Here is a 20,613-nt window from a genome sequence, read left to right as displayed (position 1 = left end):
AATATCTCTCACTCCCTGGCAGACTTTATCAGTTCAGCCAGAACTTGTAATACATTTTAATGAAATAATGTGTGAAACAAGTTACTTCCTCTTTAAACCATATTCAATTTAATTGCAAACTTGACACAATTCATAGGTAGTTACTAGACATGCAATTATGTATAATGCTGTGCAAAGGTACAACTAGTCCTACTGATCTATAAACCCAAAACCAAAACAGAGTGTCTACTCTGTAACTATAACCCTGCTACAACTTGGAACCAACTACCCCTAGAAATTAGGTCACTTGACCAAACCAAGCATTTCAAACTAGCCACTTAGAGATACCTAACAAACAAATGGTCCTGCCACTGTAGTCATCCTCCCTGAAACTACCCAACCGTAGCTTCTGTTCCTCCTCCCTCCATTCTACTCTACTGTCTAGCTTAATAATCATCTACCTCTCCTTCTCTATGCTTAACCACTTCATCCCCTTTCTACTCCTCCTGTAACTATACTGTATATAACCACTTAGGAATTATGAATACTGTATTCCTTTCATCACATTGTACCTAGGTTTCTGCGGTATGACCTCTGTCATTGTACCCAACTGCTTTCTGTATGATTTATTGTAAATGTTTTTTACAGTACAATTTCTAACATTGTACCCAACTGTTTTACTGTATGATTTACTGTAAATGTTACCTCTTTAACTGTTTTCAAATGCAAATGAAAATGTCTTATTAATTGTATGTAAAATGCTAATATTGACCACGGAGCTTTTCTCCTCGGGTCCCCACTGAAAATGAGCTCAGATGGACTAACCCGATTAACAAATGTAAAATAAATAAATAAAATAAATAAAAATAGTCTATTTCCTGGGTCAGGTGCCTAGGCAGTGAGACATTTCCCTGTGGTACATTTGACTGGGCACACATGGATGAACTGACATTCAGCTGCAGAGAAACATGGCTGTTTGCAAATTCCCTGTGGGCAAAGAGAAGAATGTGCTGCCATGTCCACAACTTCAATAACCAAATGCACAGGGGGAAATCAATTTCCATGGTCTCCAAGGCAACATGAGATAGCAGGCAATATGGCAGGCATCAGCAGCAGGCAGGCCAGAGGGCATGTGTCAGTACAAATGCAGTTCACAATGGGCAGTGCCTTTATAATTGATGTGTGTAGACCACTACCCCCTTCACAGTGTCTAGGAAGCATTACCTAAAATGCATACTGAAGCATAAATGTGACTACAGTAGCCTGCAAGATTTCCTCCATGCTGTAGCACACTTCTACCTGTTGTAGTTGCATAAGTATGTACTGTACACTGAGCACAACACTCATTACTTCTTCTGCCTCCATGCACTTGGTTATTAAAGCTGTAAGCATGGCAGCATGTGCTTCTCTTTGCCCACAGGGAATTTGCAAACAACCATATTTCTCTGTAACTGAATGTCACTTCAGCCATATGACCCCAGCCAAATGTACCACAGGGAAATGTCTTGCTGCCTAGGCGCCTGAACTCCCATTTCTCACTCATCCGCTATTTAGGAATATTGTCATCATGAACACAGGTATTTTTTGGGCAGAGTGGTATCTCAGGTGTTATAATTCTGTCTCACAGTTTCAGAGTTCAGTCCTGACCTCTGATTACTGTCTGTGTGGTGTTTGCATGTTCTCCCTCTGTCATGGTTTATTATAGATTCTGTTGCTTGAATCTTGCTGCAGTTTATGATGTATTTGCTTTATCTGCCATTGACCCATTTATATCAGTACACTTGAATGTCATCAGCCTCAGCTGTGGCTTGAAAGTGCTATTTAAAATCAGGCCAATGATCTTTTCTTGATAAAATAAGAAAGAAGGAAAGAAAGGTTTTATATTTCTGTCAATTTGCAGTATGTCTAAAAGGTTCCTTCAGTTTGCCTATGTAAACTTGAGCCAGTTCTCTTTAAATTAACTTTACTATTAATTAACATGCATGTTCATAGGTTCATACTAGGCTATCTGCCCTAGGGCATTTATAAGCCTAGCCAGAGTGTGTTTGGCTTTCGCCACCCATTTTAAATTAATTTTGCTATGCCCTTTTTCGAGGTTAGTATACTGTGCCTCTGTCTAACAGTGACACAGAAGTGATACCCAGGGTAAACCTACGATCTCCCATCCACTCATCAAGATTCCTCTTGAAGAGAGTCAATGAGGGACTCTGCCTAACCTGGACTGGGATTTTATTCCAGAGTGAAGGGAGCCTCTGGGTTATGAATCTGTCTCTCCAGCATGTCCTATTTATTTCAGTGCTGAGGTTCAAGTCTCTCGAGCGCATAGCTCGATGGGATTTGGATTTTCTGAGGTTCAGCATGTCCATTAATTCCGGGTTGGACATGGCTTTATACGTCAGGCACAGATCGCCTCTGAGCAGGCGGTATGCCACTGAGTAGAGCTGGAGTTTCTTTAACCGGGCAGCATATGGCATCTGTTTGAGCCCTATGATCCTCTTGGTGAGGTACTTTTGGGGTCTTTCCAGTTGCTGCAGGTGTCTGGTAAGGTACATCCCGAAAGGGGCATTGTACTCAAATATGGGCCTGATGAGGGATGTGTAAAGAGGCACAATGACCTCCCCTGATCTAGATGTGAATCCCTTCATGATTAGGTGGGCTATATAAAATGTTTTTCTAACCACTTTGGCCACGTGGTTGTCAAATGAGAGATTGCTATCAATTTGGGTCCCCAGGTCCCTAATTACTTCTTCTGTACTTAATGGATTACCACCTATGTGGTAATTTGTGGGCACTTTGTTTTTGCCTTAAGGGATGACTATACACTTTTTGGCGTTTAGCTTGAGGCCATGGCTCTGGCACCAGTTGTCTGTTTCTATGAGGCCCTTTTGGAGGATGCTTGTGTCGGCTGGAGAGTCGATTATGGTGCCCAGTTTGCAGTCATCTGCGAACTTAGTCAGCCACAGTCCTTCCATGTTGGCCTGTACCTCCGAGAAATATATACCGAACAAGAGAGGTCCCAGGACTGAGCCTTGTGGGACGCCACTTGTAACTGGTTTGGAGTCTGACATGGCTCCAGCAATTCTAACCATGTGGGTTCTGTCCTTGAGCCAGTTTGCAACCCATCTAGTGACATAGGGATTTATATTTAAGCTGGTGAGCTTATCTATAATGCCCGAGTGGGGTATTGTATCGAAGGCTTTTGCGAGGTCCAGGTAGGCTGTGTGGACCACCTTCCCCTCGTCAATGGCCTTGGTGACTGTTTCAAAGAAATCAACCAGGTTTAAGAGGCAGGATCTGCCCTTAACAAAGCCGAACTGGGTAGGATCCAGTGTCTGTAGGTCCCCAATATCTTTATTTATGAGGTCCATGATGATCCTTTCCATAGCTTTGCAGACTAAGCTAGTCAGGCTTATGGGGCGATAGTTTCCAGGATCCGTTGAGGCACCACCTTTGTGGAGAGGGACCACTGTTGCTGTACGCCACTCTTTGGGTACATATCCTGTAGTAAGGCTAAGATTGAACAGTAGTTTTATGTTTGGGTTTAGCTCTACTTGGAGTTCATGTAGGACGCAGCCCGGGACACCGTCTGGTCCCTTTGATGCTGTGTATTTTGCTTTGGAGAGGGCAGCTCTTACCTGAGCATCTGAGATGTCAGGGGGGCAGCACTCTGCTGGGATAAATATTTGCCCTTTTGGTGGGGGGGGGGTTGCGCTGAACCTGTCAGCTAGGATGTTGGCAATGTCTGTGGGTTCGGTGTATTTTTTGTCATTTTAGACTAATTCTGAGCATGTCTGGGAATTCCCACCCAGGTTCCTAACATAACTAAAGAAAGCCTTGTGATTATCCTTAGTGTCCTGTGCAATTTTTCTCTCGAAGCTGGCCTTAGACGATTTTATGAGTGCCCGTAGTTTTTTGCTAATACTGATCAGAGATGCCTTCCCTTTTTGGGATTTTGCTCTATCATGTAGTAGCTTCCTCCTTCTATTGTATAGTTTGTTTATGGGTGGGGTCCACCAGACAGGACATCTGCCTTTGGAGGATTGGGTCTTGTTTTTATTTAGGATTGCATGATCCATGCATTCCTGAAGGTGTTCACAGAATGCGTTTATAAAGGATTCTGCGGTCTGGGCCGTATTTTCCACAGGCCCGGGGGCTTTGAAGGATTCCACCTCGGTTTTGAGGAGTGTGAAATTTGCTTTAGAGAAGTTTTTCACTGTGGTTTTCAGGGCAGGGGGTGGAGTCGGGATGTGAATATCCAGTGAGATTAGTTTATGGTCTGATCTTACCAGTGAGGGATACACTTCTCGTCTGGAGCATAGAGTCCCCATGTTGGTGATGATCAGGTCCAGTATGTTTTCCCCTCTTGTGGGAGTGGTAACAAGTTATTCCATAGCATTTGATTTTATAAATTCTAGGAACCTTTGGGCTAGGGTGTTGGAGCTAGAGTAATGCTCCCAGTCTATGTTTGGGTAGTTGAAGTCGCCCAATATAATGGTGTTTGGAGAGACCTTCATATTTTCCAGTGTTCTCAGGAAGGCCGAGTGGGGTTCCTGGGTTTGGGAGGGTGGTCTGTAGCAGGCTATAAACTGGAAGGCAGTTTTACCCACTGTTAGTTGCACATGGATAGTCTCTGATGCTTCGTGCTGTGCCACCAACCTGAAGGTGTGGGTATCTTTGACGAATATTGATACTCCCCCTCCTTTTGTGGTACGGTCTAAGTTTTGGGGCCGAAAAGCATGGTATGAGGTATAACCTGGTAGTGCTGGGGTGCTCTCTGGAGCCTTGAACCAGGTTTCTGTTACTGCACAGATATCGATTTTCTCCATGCTAAGGAGAGTTTCGAAAAGTGCATCTTGAGGTTTAGACTTCTGGCATTGAGTAGCATTACTCTTAGTTTCTTATCCCTTGTGATACCTATGGAGGTGGGTTTGTCTTTTCAGCCTTGCCTAAAAAAGGCACTATGGGGGTAGCAAGAGCCTTTGCCAATATCCGAAAGCCCAGGGGTGACAGGTGCAAGCCGTCCCTAGCGAAGCATCGTGGCTTGTTGAGCATGTCATACCAGGCTGACAGGCATTGGATCCCCTTTAAATGGCACCAATACTTAAGCCAATTGTTGAAATTGATCATCTTGTCCTCATATTGTGGCATCATTCTTGGTGAGGGTAAGATGCTACTCAAGGTCACGGTCATACCGGCCTGGGCTACATGCTCAGAGAGCTCCTCTATGTCTCTTTTCTTGTAGTCCAGGGAGGTACGTCTCAGGTCATTCACACCAGCATGGACAATGACTGAGTCATATTTGTACTTGACTTGGAGTGACCTGAGTGCTTGTGTTATGTGGCGGATCCTAGCGCCTGACAGGCAGCTCACCGTGACCTTCTCCTTGTTCAGCCTGGTGAGCGGGACGTCAGTATGCCTGACGATAGAGTCACCTATTACAAGTGTATCAGGTGTGTTGTTTAGCCTTAAGGGCTGTGACTGTTCGGCACACTGGCTTTGTGAGCTATGTGTTGCACGTGTTTTGTTTTGGGGTAGCGGTTGCTTGGGTGTCTGCTTTGGAGGTCTCTGCTGCTTAGGCAGATTTTTATTTAGGGCCTCCGAGTATGTTTTTGTGTGTTTATGTGTTTGGTTTGCTGTCATGGTAGGTCTATGTGAGACTGGAATTGTAGTGAGTGTGGTTTCCTTCTCCTCCTGACTGGTTTCGCCAGTACTGAGTTGAGAGAGCTTAGCCTCCAGTATGGCTATATGGTTGCATCTCTCACATGTGTTGGAATTTGTTGGGAGGAGGAGAGGGTTGTCTGTGTACATGAGGCAGTTGTAACATTGCCTCAAGATTCCCAGATTCACCAGCTGGACCGGGGAGGAGATTGACAACTGACCTTTGGACATGCTAGAATAGTATTGGGAATTCCTTTATAATTGAAAAAAAGGACCAATGGGGAACGAGGTACTCAAGGGGAGTTTGTGAGGGTGTAGTGCTTTTAATATTTTAGTGCTGACTTATATAAATGCTTTAGTGAGCAAGTGCCAGGTAACTTAAATGCAATGTGTTTCAGGTAACTTAAATGCAAAAACGACAAACAGTAACTTTCTTTCAAGTGAAACAAGGAAATAAGTACAGTAAGCAATGCAGATATCACTAGGGATCCATAGAAGCACTGAAAAGCCGCGTTTTAGGTGGAATTAGTGTTTCAGGGAAACAACAAGCAAACAAACAAGCAGCATACAAATAAAGCTAAATTCAGCAGGCCTGGATCTAGTCTATGCTACAGCAAACAAGGTGTACCAATTTCAGTAAGAAACAGTTCAAATATGCAGGCACTATAAGCCTTTAACCAGAAATTCCCAGCTCAGAAGGGCAGAATCCAAGTTTAAGTATGCTTTCATAAAGAAGAGTACAATTAGTTAAACTGCATATTCTTCACTTGAATTATATAAATGTGGTTTGTCACCATTTTGTAACATATCTTTTGTAGCACACCATGCCTTGACTACAGCACCAAAATACATTTTCCTTCTGGGTATTCATTTTTGGATACTCCTTTTGGTTGTTATAATTATTTAAAAATATGATTTCTCTATAAATCAACCTGATAAAGGACTTATTTTCACCTCTGACCCTGTGACATCACTTCAGGAATGGCATGCATCAAAAGACATAAATATGGATGCATCAATGTGCATTCATAGGTGACATCTCTTAAAGTCTCCACCCTGTTATCCCTAGGGTAGTGTCACTAGATATATTTGGGACACAGTTTAATAAAAAATGTACAAATCATTTTTATTAAAACATAGCCCAAATCAGGAAGGGCCAGGTATTGCAGTACTTAATTCACCAGATCTGAATATTGACAACATAGCTTACAGAATAAGACAGACGATATGAGTGTGTATGATGCCAACCCCCCTAACCCCCACCCAATTCCTTTAGTACAACCACAAATTATTTTGTGTGATTTTCCTGATTATACTTGAGAAATGTTATTGAGCGTGTTTGTGTATTATATGGAAATTATGAAACAAATGGTTGAAACAACATGGTATGATAACAAAATGATGATATTTAAACCATGGTAGGTAGTAATAACATCTGTTGCTCCAGAAAGCCTAGCCTTGAAAGACTAGTACTATCCTCTAGTCCTTCACATAAGTAAAATACAGGGCTAGTAATTGCTGCTGGACATAAAAGTCTGTTACTGAACTTGGATGTGTCTGTCAAGGCCTACTCAGGAAAGAGAACTGAACATGTGTCCTGCCCAGCTTCATAACAGCAGACAGAGACAGAGAAGACTATATCCAGTGTAATGACTACCATTTATCAAAACTTGCGGTAGGCATAGGACATGCCTGATAATAAAAGAATGCCTAGTCAGACATTATAATTTATGTCATTATGTGACACCACAACTACAGTAGAAAACAGCAAAAGGTGACACTGTATGAAGCCTGTGGAGTGTGTGACCACTTTCTCCACAGGCCTTGAATCACAGTACGTTTCATCCACTATGCTAAAGCCCACCTGATATTTTCTTGTTACATAAGTGAAGGATGGTACCTCACTTATTTGTACATCTAGTACAGTGTTACATATGAGATGCTGAAGGAAAAAAGAAACACGATGAATATTATTAATAATCAGCTACAAGGCTTAATTATAAGGGGAAGTTAAGAGTAATTGACAAGGAACAGAAAACAGTAGTGTTATTAATCGACTAGGTTACTGAAGAAACAGCTTAATGTGATAATGGCTGTGTGTAAAGCTTAGAATGTGGGCACAAAATCAGAACTGCCTTCATAAACAGTGACTGAGGGAGACATAATGATGACAATAGCAAAATTGGGTATTGGGTATAAAAAAACATTGATCACCCTAGAATGCATCCTTGTCTGCTCAGAGTGGAAGTCAGCTCAGTCCTGGAATGATTCCAATTTTGAAGCAGTTCCACTCATCCAGACACAGCAATAGGATAGAGAGAGAGTGAGAAAGCTTCATAACGTAAACCCACTGCATGCTTACAATGAAATCTCCATGTACTTAACTCAATGCTATAAACACAGATCACCAAATCTCCAAAACCCATCAGTTCTGCTAACACCGTTTCACTGCTTACTTCAAAGTATCCATGAGGATCAGTTCTTCCTGCATAGAATGCTCCAAGACTGAAAAGATTTGGCTACAATACAGGCATAGGTAAATGAACTCCCTAGGACTCAGGACAATGATAGAGAAAGTTATGGTGAAGGCAACAGCCACAAAGAAGGGAATCAAATAGAAAATAAAACAAAATACAACATGAAATGGAAAAAAATGCTATACATTTAGAAGGGACAGAAGAAAAGTTACACAGGCAAAAAACAGTGGCGTTTTTTAAAACCAGGGACTGCTGAGAAATGTGTAAGCAAGTTATGAAAAGGAGCATAAATAAGAGAGGTCAGCAGGAGTACGATTCAAAAGTGCAAAAAAGTAAGAATGAGAAGAGAACATAAGTGTACTTAGTGCAGTGAAATCTAATCAGTTCTTAAGTCACAGAGAAACCTGAATACTGTCCTTAAACAACACATCACAGAAAAATAATGAAATAGCTGCACTTTTTTAGCTTATGTTGTGCACAAGCCTTTCTTCTGAGTTTTCTACACACTTACTTCTGCAGAGCTTGTCAGTACTGTAATCCAATCCTTCATGTAAGTAAAACACAGAGCTAGATGCCTTGCTGGATCCACCCATTCTTTCACTTTGTGTTTCAAGTGTTTCAAGTGCGTAGATTGAATTCCCCTTGCTGTTATGTGATTGTAGCTCTCCTTTATCTTCCTGTGAAACAGTCATGTATTCTGGGGTTTTAGAATCACTTTCTGGCATTTTCTGTTCAGTATGGTTTACCTGGGGAACAGCTGTCTGATTCACCTTCTGATCCATTTTTATCTTGTCTTGGTGTTTCATTTATTTGTCTTGATGTAAAACTAGTTTGGCGAGATCTTTATTTGCAACCCTCAGGCATTTTAAGTAGGGTGTATGTGCTATGCTAAGGCTGTAACAAAGAATTCCAAATTCACATGCTAACGTGAAAAAAATAAAGAAGGAAGCAATACAACGAAAACAAACCAGTACCACGAATCCCACTAGGCACTGAGGCACAGAACCCTCCGTTTAAAGACACAAAACAGTACTGTAGATAGGATCACTGCAGCTCCAAACTATCGAACACCAGATGGACGAGCAGGAAAGGTTAAAAAGTTCTTTTATTGCACACAACTTTTTCAAAAAAGTTCAGTTACATATACATTTATTACTTTTTTCTATATGCAAACTACGGAAAGATTTGATAGTAAAATTGCAGTTTTTAATGTTTTGAAAAAAGAATTACAGTTTTTAGGGTATGTATTTTTAAATATTTTGTATTAATCAATTGATGACAATCATGTAATTAATTTAATCACACGAGCAGGGTTGGTTTGGTATAAATTCTGAATGAAGCAGCAACCTAATACACTTGAAAAAGCCTGTTAAGAACAGGCGAAAGCGCTTGTGGTTACTTGGAGTGGTTACTTGGATGGTTTTCTTGCTGTGTGCAATAAAAGAACTTTTTAACCTTTCGTGCTCGTCCATCTGGTGTTCGATAGTTTGGAGCTGCAGTGATCCTATCTACAGTACTGTTTTGTGTCTTTAAACGGAGGGTTCTGTGCCTCAGTGCCTAGTGGGATTCGTGAAAAAAATAAAGCTTTCTTAAGCAAGCAGCACAAAAAAATCTTAGAATAAGTGCATATACACATGGGCGGGCGAGTGTGTGTGTGTGTGTGTGTGTGTGTGTGTGTGTGCGTGCGTGCGTGCGTGTGTGTGTGTGTGTGTGTGTGTGTGTGTGTGTGAGTTATGCATGTGCTTGGGGGGTATATGTTCATGGGTCTAGGACTGATGTGCGAATGGCCATTTCACCGAATCCTAAATGACTGGGTATACTTCCGCAAAAGTGCTTTTCACCGAAGAAGCCCTTTTCGTGGAAGTATGCCTGCAGGTAGAGGAAGTTGTGGGGGAGTGACTGTTGCAGAGATCATATTACGGTGTGGATGTGGGGGAGTGACTGTTGCGGAGATCATACTATGGTCCGGATAAGGGAATTTTTTCCTTTTCCCCACTGTAGTGCGATCTCAGAGTGAGAATATTAAAGTAGGGGGGTGTGGGGGCACAGACTCCCACATGGGGGGTCCAGGGGGGGCTTGCCCCCTGCATAAATGCTTTTTTCTTGTTTTTTTCTTTTTTGTTTTTAACGCACTTTAGCAAAAGTGCTTTTTCGGTAAAAGCACTTTCATTAAAGTGTGTTCGGTGAAGTTGGATTCGGACTGTTGAAGTTTCGTTCAACAGTCCTAGATCCATATGTGCATATATATGTGTGCATGTGTGAGAGCTGTGCACATACACAGTCATGCAAGTGCTTAAGTGTGTGTGTGTGTGTGTGTGTGTGTGTGTGTGTGTGTGTGTGTACATGTGTATGTGTGTGTGCACATGTACATGTGATAGTTTGTGAGAGAGTGTGGATGCACCTGTGCATATGTGCTTAGGTGTGACTATGTGTGTTTTAAATAGTACCTCTTAGGACCCACATATCTATTGCAAACAGTTGTTATGTGATACAGATTTTTTGGATATACAAACTCACACAAATACAAAGTAGTATATTTACTAATATGACACATTCTACAAAACTTCTCTAACATACAAACTAATTTAAACAGCATGAAACACGATTTAGCCATACACCTAACAACACTGTTCAATCTCAACCTTCATAGAGGTTTTTTACCAAGTGAAAGGAGAAGATTTACAGTCATTCCCATAACAGAGGACCTCAAACAGACCCAGGCAATTACAGACCCATAAGTCTGACCAGTCTCGTATGGAAAGCCATGGAAAGACTTATCATAGGATAATAGGATCATAGGAGATTACTAGGCTATCGACCTGGAGGTCATTTCAAGCCTAGTCATTTCATCCTAATGTAATACAATAGATACTCCACTCAACACCCAGGATTTTATTTAGTAATGACTACCCATGTCCATGAGGGTTGTGGGCACTATCCCCTGTATGAATTTACAGTGCCCCATCCACTCATCCAGGTTCCTTTTGAACAGTGTCATAGAGGTGCTCTGTTTCACATGAATTGGTAGCCTACTACAAAGACGCAACAGTCACTGGGAGACAAAGCTGTCCTTCCAGCACATCCTATACAAGTAGCAGGCCATATTTAGGTCTGTGGAATGGGTAGCTCTAGTCTCATTCGACTATGTTGTGGTTCAGCCCCAGTATAAATTATACCTGCTAAAATGAGCATTTACATATTCATACTTTACCCCTCCTTGATCCCCCTCATTACATCCCCTTCTTCAGTCATTTCCCCATTTCAACCAATTTCCCTCCCATGACTCTATTTCTAAATATGCCATAACCCTGTTTTTGTCTCTCAATGCACATTGCATTCCTTTTTGTATTATACTAACTTCTCTTTAGTTTCTCTAAACCGATAAAAATTCTCTAAATATTAAATCATTGTCATATAAGTTGTACCTATTTTTAACCAATGTTACCACATTATGTTTAATTTGGTATAATTATTTAAACTGTAGATATTTTGTATTATTTTTGAAGACTGAAAAATGATTCCTTTTAAAATGTTTTTGTAATACTTTGGAGCTTCCCTTCCTGAGTCTCCACAGAAAATGGACACTTACAGTTGAACTTTACCAGTAATCCAATGTCAATAAATAAATTAAATTGTTCCTGAGGGTATTATCAAATACCCTTAGAACATGATAGGCAAGGCTGACAAATTTTTATTTTAATTGAAGATTCTGTATCAAGAGGCTGTTGTTTAGTAAAATCTCAGTACCTGAAATCTTGCAACATAAAATGAGTGACTTGCTAAAAGGATACAAAGTTGTTGCCATTGTTATGGATGACACCCCGATATTTGGCCTAAGCAAAGAGACATGTGATATGTGGTTAGAAGCAGTGCTCCAAACCATTAAACTGTCAGGGTTAAAGTTAAAGTTAGATAAATGCAACTTTGGAAAGGCAGCTTCAATAATCTAGTGACAGCATAAGTGCTTGTGGAATAAGGCCATGTGCAAGCAAGGTCAGAACAATAGCCAAATTATAGAGTCTATCTTGTGTGGTTGAGTTAATACAACCGCTAGGCCATGATTAACTTTTTGGGCAAGTTCATGCTGGATCTGCCTACTGTTCTATGTCTATTAACAAAGCTGTTAAAAGATGTACCATGTTCATTGAGAGATGCTTAAGCCCAAGTGTTCAGCAGAGTAAAAGAAACACTAACAAAAGCTCCAGTATTGTCATGCTATGATGTCACTAAACCAACAATAAGTGTTGATGCTAGTAGCTAAGACATAGATGCAGCATTACTCTAAATGGATAATCATGTGCTAAGTCCTACTGCCTATTGATCAATGCTAATCTATGCTGAAGAGAGATATTCTTAGATCAAAAAAAGAGTGTCTTTGAAGTGTGAGAGCATGTGAGACATCATTCAGATACATATTAAGATAAAGAAACTTTCCAGCTCCAGGCAATCACAAGACATTGGTCCCACTGTTTAATTCCTAGCCTAGCCAAAGTGCTACCTCAGTGACAAAGGCTGCTAAGAAAGTTCAGTGCTACGGCAATCAATCTCCTGGAAAGGTAATTAATGATAACAGATATCTGATCTGGAACTAATCAGTCACTACATAGGAAACATCCAAACAGTGGACCTATCTCAGTTTGGATTTGTCAAGGGCAGGTCATGCTTAAATCAATCTGGTGGATTTTTCGGAAAAGCTCACCAAAGTAATTGATGAAGACAAAACTATACACACCACAAAACTCAACCTGGCCAAAGTTGTTGACACAATTCCCTACTCTGGCATAGTGGAAAAGCTAAATAAACTGGGAATAAACCTCTATGCTACCCACTGGATTGGCAACTGGTTGAAAGATAGGGTACAGGAAATCGAAATAGGGGATGTTACCTCAAGAAAGAGACAAATCACCAGTGGAGCCCCCAGGGTTATGCGCTAGAATATCTCCCGTTTGGCATCTATTTTTCTGAAGCAATAGCCAATACCAAAGGTCTCTGGCTGACTAAGTTTGCATGCTATTATAATGGTTCAGGTCATTCCCTTGCTTCTCTGGAACATATCTGATGACATGTGCGGGTCACAAGTGCTACTGTGTAACAACACATTCATGTGTTACTCCCACAGTCATACAGACTGTCTTACACTACAGCACTGGTGTTTAGACACATTGTCTCCTGCTGCTTGTAGTCACACTAACAGTGCTGTTTCACTATTCTCATATTGTAAATTCGCTATTTACTGTTCACGCTCGCAGATGCCCAAACTATACTACACTACAATATTACATACCTCTCAACTTCTTTGCTCAGGAATTCTGTACAAATCCAAACTAATGGGGAAGACAGAAGTCCCAAATCAGGGGTAATTTTTAAATACTACCTAATTCACTGAATAAATTAATAGAACAATAGGTTTTGTAACATGCATTTTCTAACAATAAGAAGTGTAAAATTCAAATGTCTGGCTTTACTGACTATAATCCTCCTTGATCTACAAGGAAGTCAAAAAATTTTGTGAGAATCAGGGCAAAAGCATGAGGCAATATCAGCGGCATTCTGAAAAGTCAGGGACAGTTGAGAGGCATGCAACACTAACTGCATGTCACATTCACTATCAACTTCCATAATCAGACACAACACTGAACCACAGTACCCTAATACCACATTCAGTCCTACCTCTGTCTCATATAATCTCTACATTCTGTATTCATTGTTGATGGTATTACATTTAAATATGACACTATCATACCACTACTGTCATATACTACTATTTGTGTGACTGAGTCAGAACCGAAAGTGACATTCTATCACTAGTGTTGTAATGTATCACTGTTTTGTAAGATATATTCTGACTGCTTAGCTTGTGTTAGAGAAGCCAAAGGTTAAACTATGTAGAGACACAATCCTTGATTCAGATATACTACAAAAGCTAAATAAACTGGGAATAAACCACTGCCACCCTCTGGGTTGCCAACTCTCTCACAGATAGGAAGCAGAAAATCAAATAAGGGGAAGTTACAGCACGGAAAGAGACATGTTGTCTTTGTCTCCCATGCACAAAGTACAAGGTACAAGGTTCAATCCTGACTTCCAGCCAATGTCTGCATGCATACTAGAAAAGATAAATAAACTGGGAATAAACCTCTGTCACCCACTGAATTGCAAACTGGCTTACAAATAGTGACCTCCGGCCAATGTTTCCATGTTCTTCCTGGGTCTCTGTGATGTTCTTTCCAAGAACATGCCGAGTGCTTTCACCTCAAACTCACCCAGAATGGGGATGAGGGCAGCAGCACAGACTCTAGATGATGCCTAATAGGGGGAAGAGTTGTGTAGATCAAGCACTTTGGGCATCATCTATGATGTGCAATATCCTCAAGATAGGAAAACAAGGATCACAGACTGTGCCCCATGTCAGGTTTAGCCACTCAATGGTGTAAAAACTGGCTTTAGGTGATTTTGTCATGTGACTATTGTCACCAAATGTGCATGTGTATTTGCCAGGGATAAATGGGTTGAGGACCCAGCCTACTCCTGACCTGCACCAGGACCCATGCTAAGTGTGGGAGGTGTACATGTCCCTATTGGCCAGTGTTTGCCCACCATAAAGACCAGCAACCTTAGGTCAACAAGCTACTGGCTGGCTGGTGTCTATTTGCCATGTTTGGGTTACCTGGGATAGCTCTGTTAAGTGAAAGCTGGATGTAAAACCAATCAACCTGACAAACATGAACTAAGAATTGCTACACTCAGTGTAGGTTCACTGACAGGAAACATCTTGGAAGTGGATGACATGATGGTAAGAATGCTGGAGGTCATATGTATACAGGAGACAAGATGGAAGGGCAGTGCAGCAAAGCCACTTATTTATTTATTTATTTATTGACATTTGATTACTGGGAAAGTTCGACTGAGTAGAAGCCCATTTTTAATGGAGGCCTGGAGAGAAATGCTCCAAATTATTACAAAACATTTTAAGAAAAATAATTTTACCCTCTTCAAAAATAAAATGAAAATATATGCAGTTTAAATAATTATAACAATTTAAACATAATATGAAAACATTAGTTAAGAATTGATACAAGATATATGACAATCATTTAATATTTAGAGAAATTTTAGACAGTTTGTGGAGAAATTAAAGCTAAGTTAGTCTAATACAAATAGGTATTGTAATATGAAGTGAGGGAGAAACAAGCTTATGATGTATTGAGAGAGAAAGTCATGGAAGATAATTAGATAGCAATAAGAAAGAAAGTGAAGAAGGGAGAATAAAGAGGTGTAAGGCATGAAAAGGTACTTGTTAACATTTAGAGATAGGGTTTATCCTGGTTTTGAGCAAGAACAGAGACAGATTTTAGCTAGGAAGTCTTTCAGAGTGGTTGTGAAAGATGGGAGTTAGGGTATAGACCTGATGGATACAGGTAAGGAGTTCCAGATCTTAGCAATCTTGTACGAGTACAGACAATGTCCAACAGATTTGCTGGGTTTGTAGACAGGCGTTTTTGGTCACTGGATCGCAATGACCAACTGAGAACATAGTTGTGTAGAATGTTTTTTGTGCTAGACAGGCAGAAGGATGCTGAATCATTTTATAGGTGATAAGAAGCTGTGTATATGTTAGCTGATGTGGCAGTTCTAACCAATTAAGACTTTTCAGTGTTATACAGTGGTGGATTCTGAAAGAGGTATGTGCTACAAATTTAGCAGCTTTGTTATAGCATTGTTCAAGTTTGAATTTTTGTGAAGCCTGAAGGTTAGTAAGGATGGGCATACCACAAAAAAGTGTGGGGAGGAGATAAGTAGTGGCAAGTGCTGTTTCAGTTGCATTGGTGAGAACATTTTTTGCTCTGTAAAGCATCCCTAGTTATTGATGACTTTTTCTTATGCAATTTTGTATATGCAGGTCAAATGTAAGATTATCATCCACTATCACTCCTAATAGTTTGCTATGAGAAGTGACTTCAGTGGTTGTATCATCAAGAGACAGGACTTTAAATTTAGTTTTTTTTTTCATGAAAGAGGGATTGGGGGGGGGGTAATTGGTCTTTTTTGGATTGAGCATGAGTTGGGAGTTACAAAGCCATGTTTCAGTGGCTGTTAAAGCCTCCTGAGTAATATTTTGGAGGTGCTCCATGTTGTCCAATGTGCAAATGAAAGTGGAATCATCTGTGTATTGTATTAGGGTGGCCAGTTCTATGGAAGTACAGAGGGTGTTGGTGAAAATATTAAAGAGGAGCAGCCCAAGAATAGAGCCTTGTGGTACACCAGTGGTGACTGGGAGGTAAGGTGAGAGAGCATGGAGTGTCATTTTACTGACTGATACCTATTGGACAGTTAGCTTTTGAACCACAGAAGGGTGGGCAAAGAGAGGCCTAGTGAGGACATTTGAAGTAGAAGTTTGCTTTGAAAAACTGTGTTGAAGGCTTTAGACAAGTCTAGAAATAAGGAAGAGATTAGTTTGCCATTATCTCTAGCTTTACTGACAGTATCTATATGGGTTAGAAGGGCAGTGCTAGGACTATGAGAAAGGACGGAAGCCATATTGTGTAGGGGGTAGGAGTTCTTCCTGCAGGAGATGGTCTAGCAATTTTTTTTGAATATATTTTTCAAGTATTTTGACGAGGGGAGATAAGATTGGTATAGGTCAAAAGTTATTAATGTCTGTGAATTTCCTGCTTTGTGCAGAGGGATGACGTGATTTTTCTCCAGAGAGAGAGGGTGGGAATATGGGATTCCCAGACTGACCTATCTATAAGGATTGAAACAGGATAGGCAATGCTCTTGGATGCAATTTTAGGTACTCACTTGGAAGGTCTTCAGCTGAAGATGAGCATGGTTTAAGTTTGTTTAAGAGTAGTTTTATATTGGATGTGGGCACATTTTTGAAGATGAGAGTGGATGTAGTGATAAGTGGCTGTTGGGCAGGGTTAGGATTAGTTGTTGAGGAATCCTTGGTTAGAGATGCTATACTATCTATACAATAATAGTTGAACTGTATTGTAGTTTCACATGGTAAGTTAATGGGAGAGGCGTTTGAGTTGAACTTTTGGTCAGGATGTAAGATTTCTTTAATGGATGTCCAACAATTTTATAGATATGTTTAGTATTATTCTAGAAGTTATTGTAGTATAGTTTGTCTTCATTTATTTGCTTTTTATTTAGATTGTGAAGCATTCTGAAGTTTTCACAATATTGAGGTGTTTTATATTTTTGCTGTTCTTTCCATGCTTTTTCTCTATCCTGCATTAGCAGTCTACACTTTATGGATAGCCAAATTGCATTATTTGTTTTCAGTATCTTCCTTCTAGGAAGTGCAAAGCTATTTAGGATATTTAGAAAAGTAGTGAATTAAATTACAGCATCATCTAAGGTGAGGATTTTTAGGAAGTTCCATTTAATAGATATTAATGTAGTAATGAACATTTCTAGGTTAAACTTAGAAAGGTTACGTGTTGTTTTATAAATATAACTGGATGTGGGAGATGTCTAGTCATAAAGACTGGGAGATGATCACTGAGAGAGTCTAACATTATACCTGTAGTGGGGTATTTGATAGGGTCTGATACTAGGATGCAGTCTAATAGAGAATTTGATGTCTTGCTATAATGTGTGGGATAATTAATTAGTCATGTGAAACCATATAAGTTCATGCTAGATGTAAGGGAGTTAGAGTTTATGTCCAACCAACTGACATTTACATCACCTGTTAATATTTGTTTCTTGCAGAAATGTCTTGGATATCCAAGGTAGGATATCTTCCAGTACAGCTGTATTGTTGCCAGGAGAGATATAAAGGGCTGTTTATAATTGTTTATTCTAAGAAGCTCTGCTGAACTGAGTGTTAGTGTTAGTTTGCTGTAAGGAGAAATGTGGTAGGTACTGGGAAATATTAAAGCAATACCACCACCTTTCCTTTTTATACAGCCAGGAAATATAACTTATGAGTAGTTTATGCTGGGTTTAAGTCATATTTCAGTTACAGTGAGAACATCAGGCTTATGCTGGATAACCTAGGCATGTAGTTCAGCAGTTTTATTTCTTAGACTTCTAACATTTATTTTAGCAAAACTTAGATCACCAGGGTTTTGAATTGCCTGTTGTTGGTTTACTGAACTGTATGGGAGAGAATTATCTTTGTGTTCATTGTGATAGGCGGGGGCCAGATTTTAGTATATTGGGGAATTAAGCGTACTTGTTTTTCTGGAGAGGATTCTTGCAAATAATTTTTTTTTGGTGAGCTGAAGTGCAATTAATTATCCTATATTTGGAATAAAGGTGAGGGACAATATTAAATAGGTTTGGTACAATGTGTGGGGAGTGTAAGGACAAAGTATGGATAGGTGGTTGGGACAAAGTTAAAGAAATGTTGCAAGATATTATTGAGTCATGTTAAGATGAAAGAAGATGGAACAGTAGAGGAGAAGAATAGAGGATAAGCTGAAGAGTAGCATAATTAAGTACAGGAATCCGTATTTTATAGATGTCAGGTGGGTGAGGAAGTAGCATGAAGAAGGAAATAAGAAGCTGCAGGACAACAGGAGATCCAGTAATGGCAGATTCTGAAAGCTGGAAGAGAATATGTAAGGAGAGAATGATTTTCTATAAAACAAGAGAGGTAGGTTGTTCTGGCATCTTCTCTGGAATGTAAGGAATAGAGGGGTATTAAAGGCTAGAGTATAATAATTTAGACAAAATAAAAAGAAACTAGGGTTTATTTGGGAAAAGAAAAAGATAGAATGCGGAATAAATAGGTACTATTAGGGAGAGTTGTGATTATAAATGGATATAGTGCAAAGTAGTATGGGAGGGAGAAAGATAGTTGGGAATGGAACTAAAAATGAAATAGAGACAGGGAAGTAGGAAACAAGAAACAGAAGTTTATGTATAGAAGTAGCAAGGTCATTTGAGAAGGGTTTTGAAATGAGTCACAAATTAAATGTGTATGTAGGAAGTATAATATTAGAGTAAGAGGGGATTGTTGGCAATTGGGGGTAGGGGAGCAGAGTAAAGCAAAGTGGGATTCCCACCCTAAGGTCAATTTACAACTGAGAGTAATCAGTTTATAGCCATAACAAAACAATTAACAAAGATATGCAAGAAAAACAGGTTGTCTGCCATATTTCTTCAGACTATATAACTAGCAATGCAGTATAGTGTACTAGTCAAGCAAAAGGGGACAGTAGCCAACTTAGTTAGAGGCCCTTAGAGTGCATGGACACTTTCACAGATACTTTCAATTACAGAGCAGGATTGTATTTAACTGATTAAAGGTAATACAGAGTAAGGTTCTTCATGATAAATATGCTTACATTAAAGACTGATAAAATTCTCAGTAAACTTGTAGGCGTAGGGCCTTGTGGCAGATTTCCTGCAATATCGAGGTCAGATCTAGTGACTGCAGGCTATTAAATACTGACAAAAATCTCAGCAAACTTGTAAGTGTAGGGTCTTGTGGCAGAACTCCTGCAATACTGAGGTCAGATATAGTGACTGCAGGCTATGAAACACCGACAAAATTCTCGGCAAACTTGTAGGTATATGGCCTTGTGGCAGAGCTCCTTTAATATCGAGGTGAAATGTAGTGACCACAGGCTCTTTTCTATGAAGGAAGATAGTGACTGAGTGTAAGGGATGCAGCAGTCATTTGACTTGGGATCCAGAGTCTACTACTCAGGAGCAGGGGCGGCTTGTGCTATGGGACTGCGGGACTGCAGCCCCTCCACCTGTAAAATGGGTCCCCCACCTGTAAAAATCAATTAAATAAATTCCCCATTCCCTGAACATATTAAAATAAAGAATTCTCAGACTCCACATATGCGTGCTTAGTTCCTTACTGCTGTGTTAGGCAGACCAGAACTCCAAGCACACATGGAAGCTGAGTACAGAAACAGGTAGGGTGTTTATGAAGGACAGTGTGTGTGGATCGCTACAGAGGATGGACATGGTGTGTGGGTGTGTGTAATGCCCCAGTAGCTTCATGGTGGTGGGTACAGAATAAGGCTTGAACCCTGTACCTTGGGCCCAAGTGACAAGAGCCTGAATTCCCTACCCACCACCATTTGTAAAACATTTGCAGATTTTTGCCTCATATTTGTTCTGTTCCTCATAAAATCTGTAGTTTCTGTATTTTTGTTACTTTACTTAACACAGCCAGTAGTGCAGTGGTAGCAGTGTTGCCTGACAGCTATGGGTTGTCTGGTTTGATTCTTGGCTGGGGTGCCTTCTGTGTGGAGTCTGCATGTCTTCCCTGTGTTTGTGTAGGTTTGCTCTGGTGTCCTCAGTGGGTATTTGTCCCTATTTTGTGGACTGTATTCCCCCATTATTGGCTTTGTCCAGGTTTTTTGTGCCAAAGTTGAGAGCTATGGTGATAACTCAACTCACTGAATATGTTTGGGGGCTGTATTCCCCCATTATTAGCTTTGTTCAGGTGTTTTGTGCTAAGATGTTGACAGCTATGGTGAGAACTGAATTCACTAAATGGTAGCCATTTAAGTTTCAGTCT

At 40.2% G+C, this 20,613-nt stretch overlaps 1 protein-coding gene across 2 annotated transcripts in view; it reads right to left on the bottom strand.

Annotated features, from left to right (window-relative positions):
• Positions 1 to 20,613, bottom strand: part of ANKDD1B (ankyrin repeat and death domain containing 1B) — a 1,083,940-nt gene that overhangs the window by 918,784 nt on the left and 144,543 nt on the right. The window contains exon 1 of one of the 2 annotated variants that reach the window (XM_044063958.1): positions 8,626 to 8,912. The exons of the other annotated variant lie outside the window; for it this stretch is intronic. Within the exon in view, the coding sequence (XP_043919893.1) occupies positions 8,626 to 8,896 (271 nt within the window). The 5' untranslated portion in view covers positions 8,897 to 8,912. Of the gene's footprint in view, positions 1 to 8,625; positions 8,913 to 20,613 lie in introns of those variants that run through there. 2 annotated transcript variants of the gene reach the window in all.

This window comes from Protopterus annectens, chromosome 2.part2 (genome assembly GCF_019279795.1).
Source record: "Protopterus annectens isolate FY-2018-M chromosome 2.part2, PAN1.0, whole genome shotgun sequence".
Lineage (NCBI taxonomy): Eukaryota > Metazoa > Chordata > Ceratodontiformes > Protopteridae > Protopterus > Protopterus annectens.
Note: the sequence above shows the minus strand (reverse complement) of the source record. Positions and strands in the feature narration are given on the sequence as shown.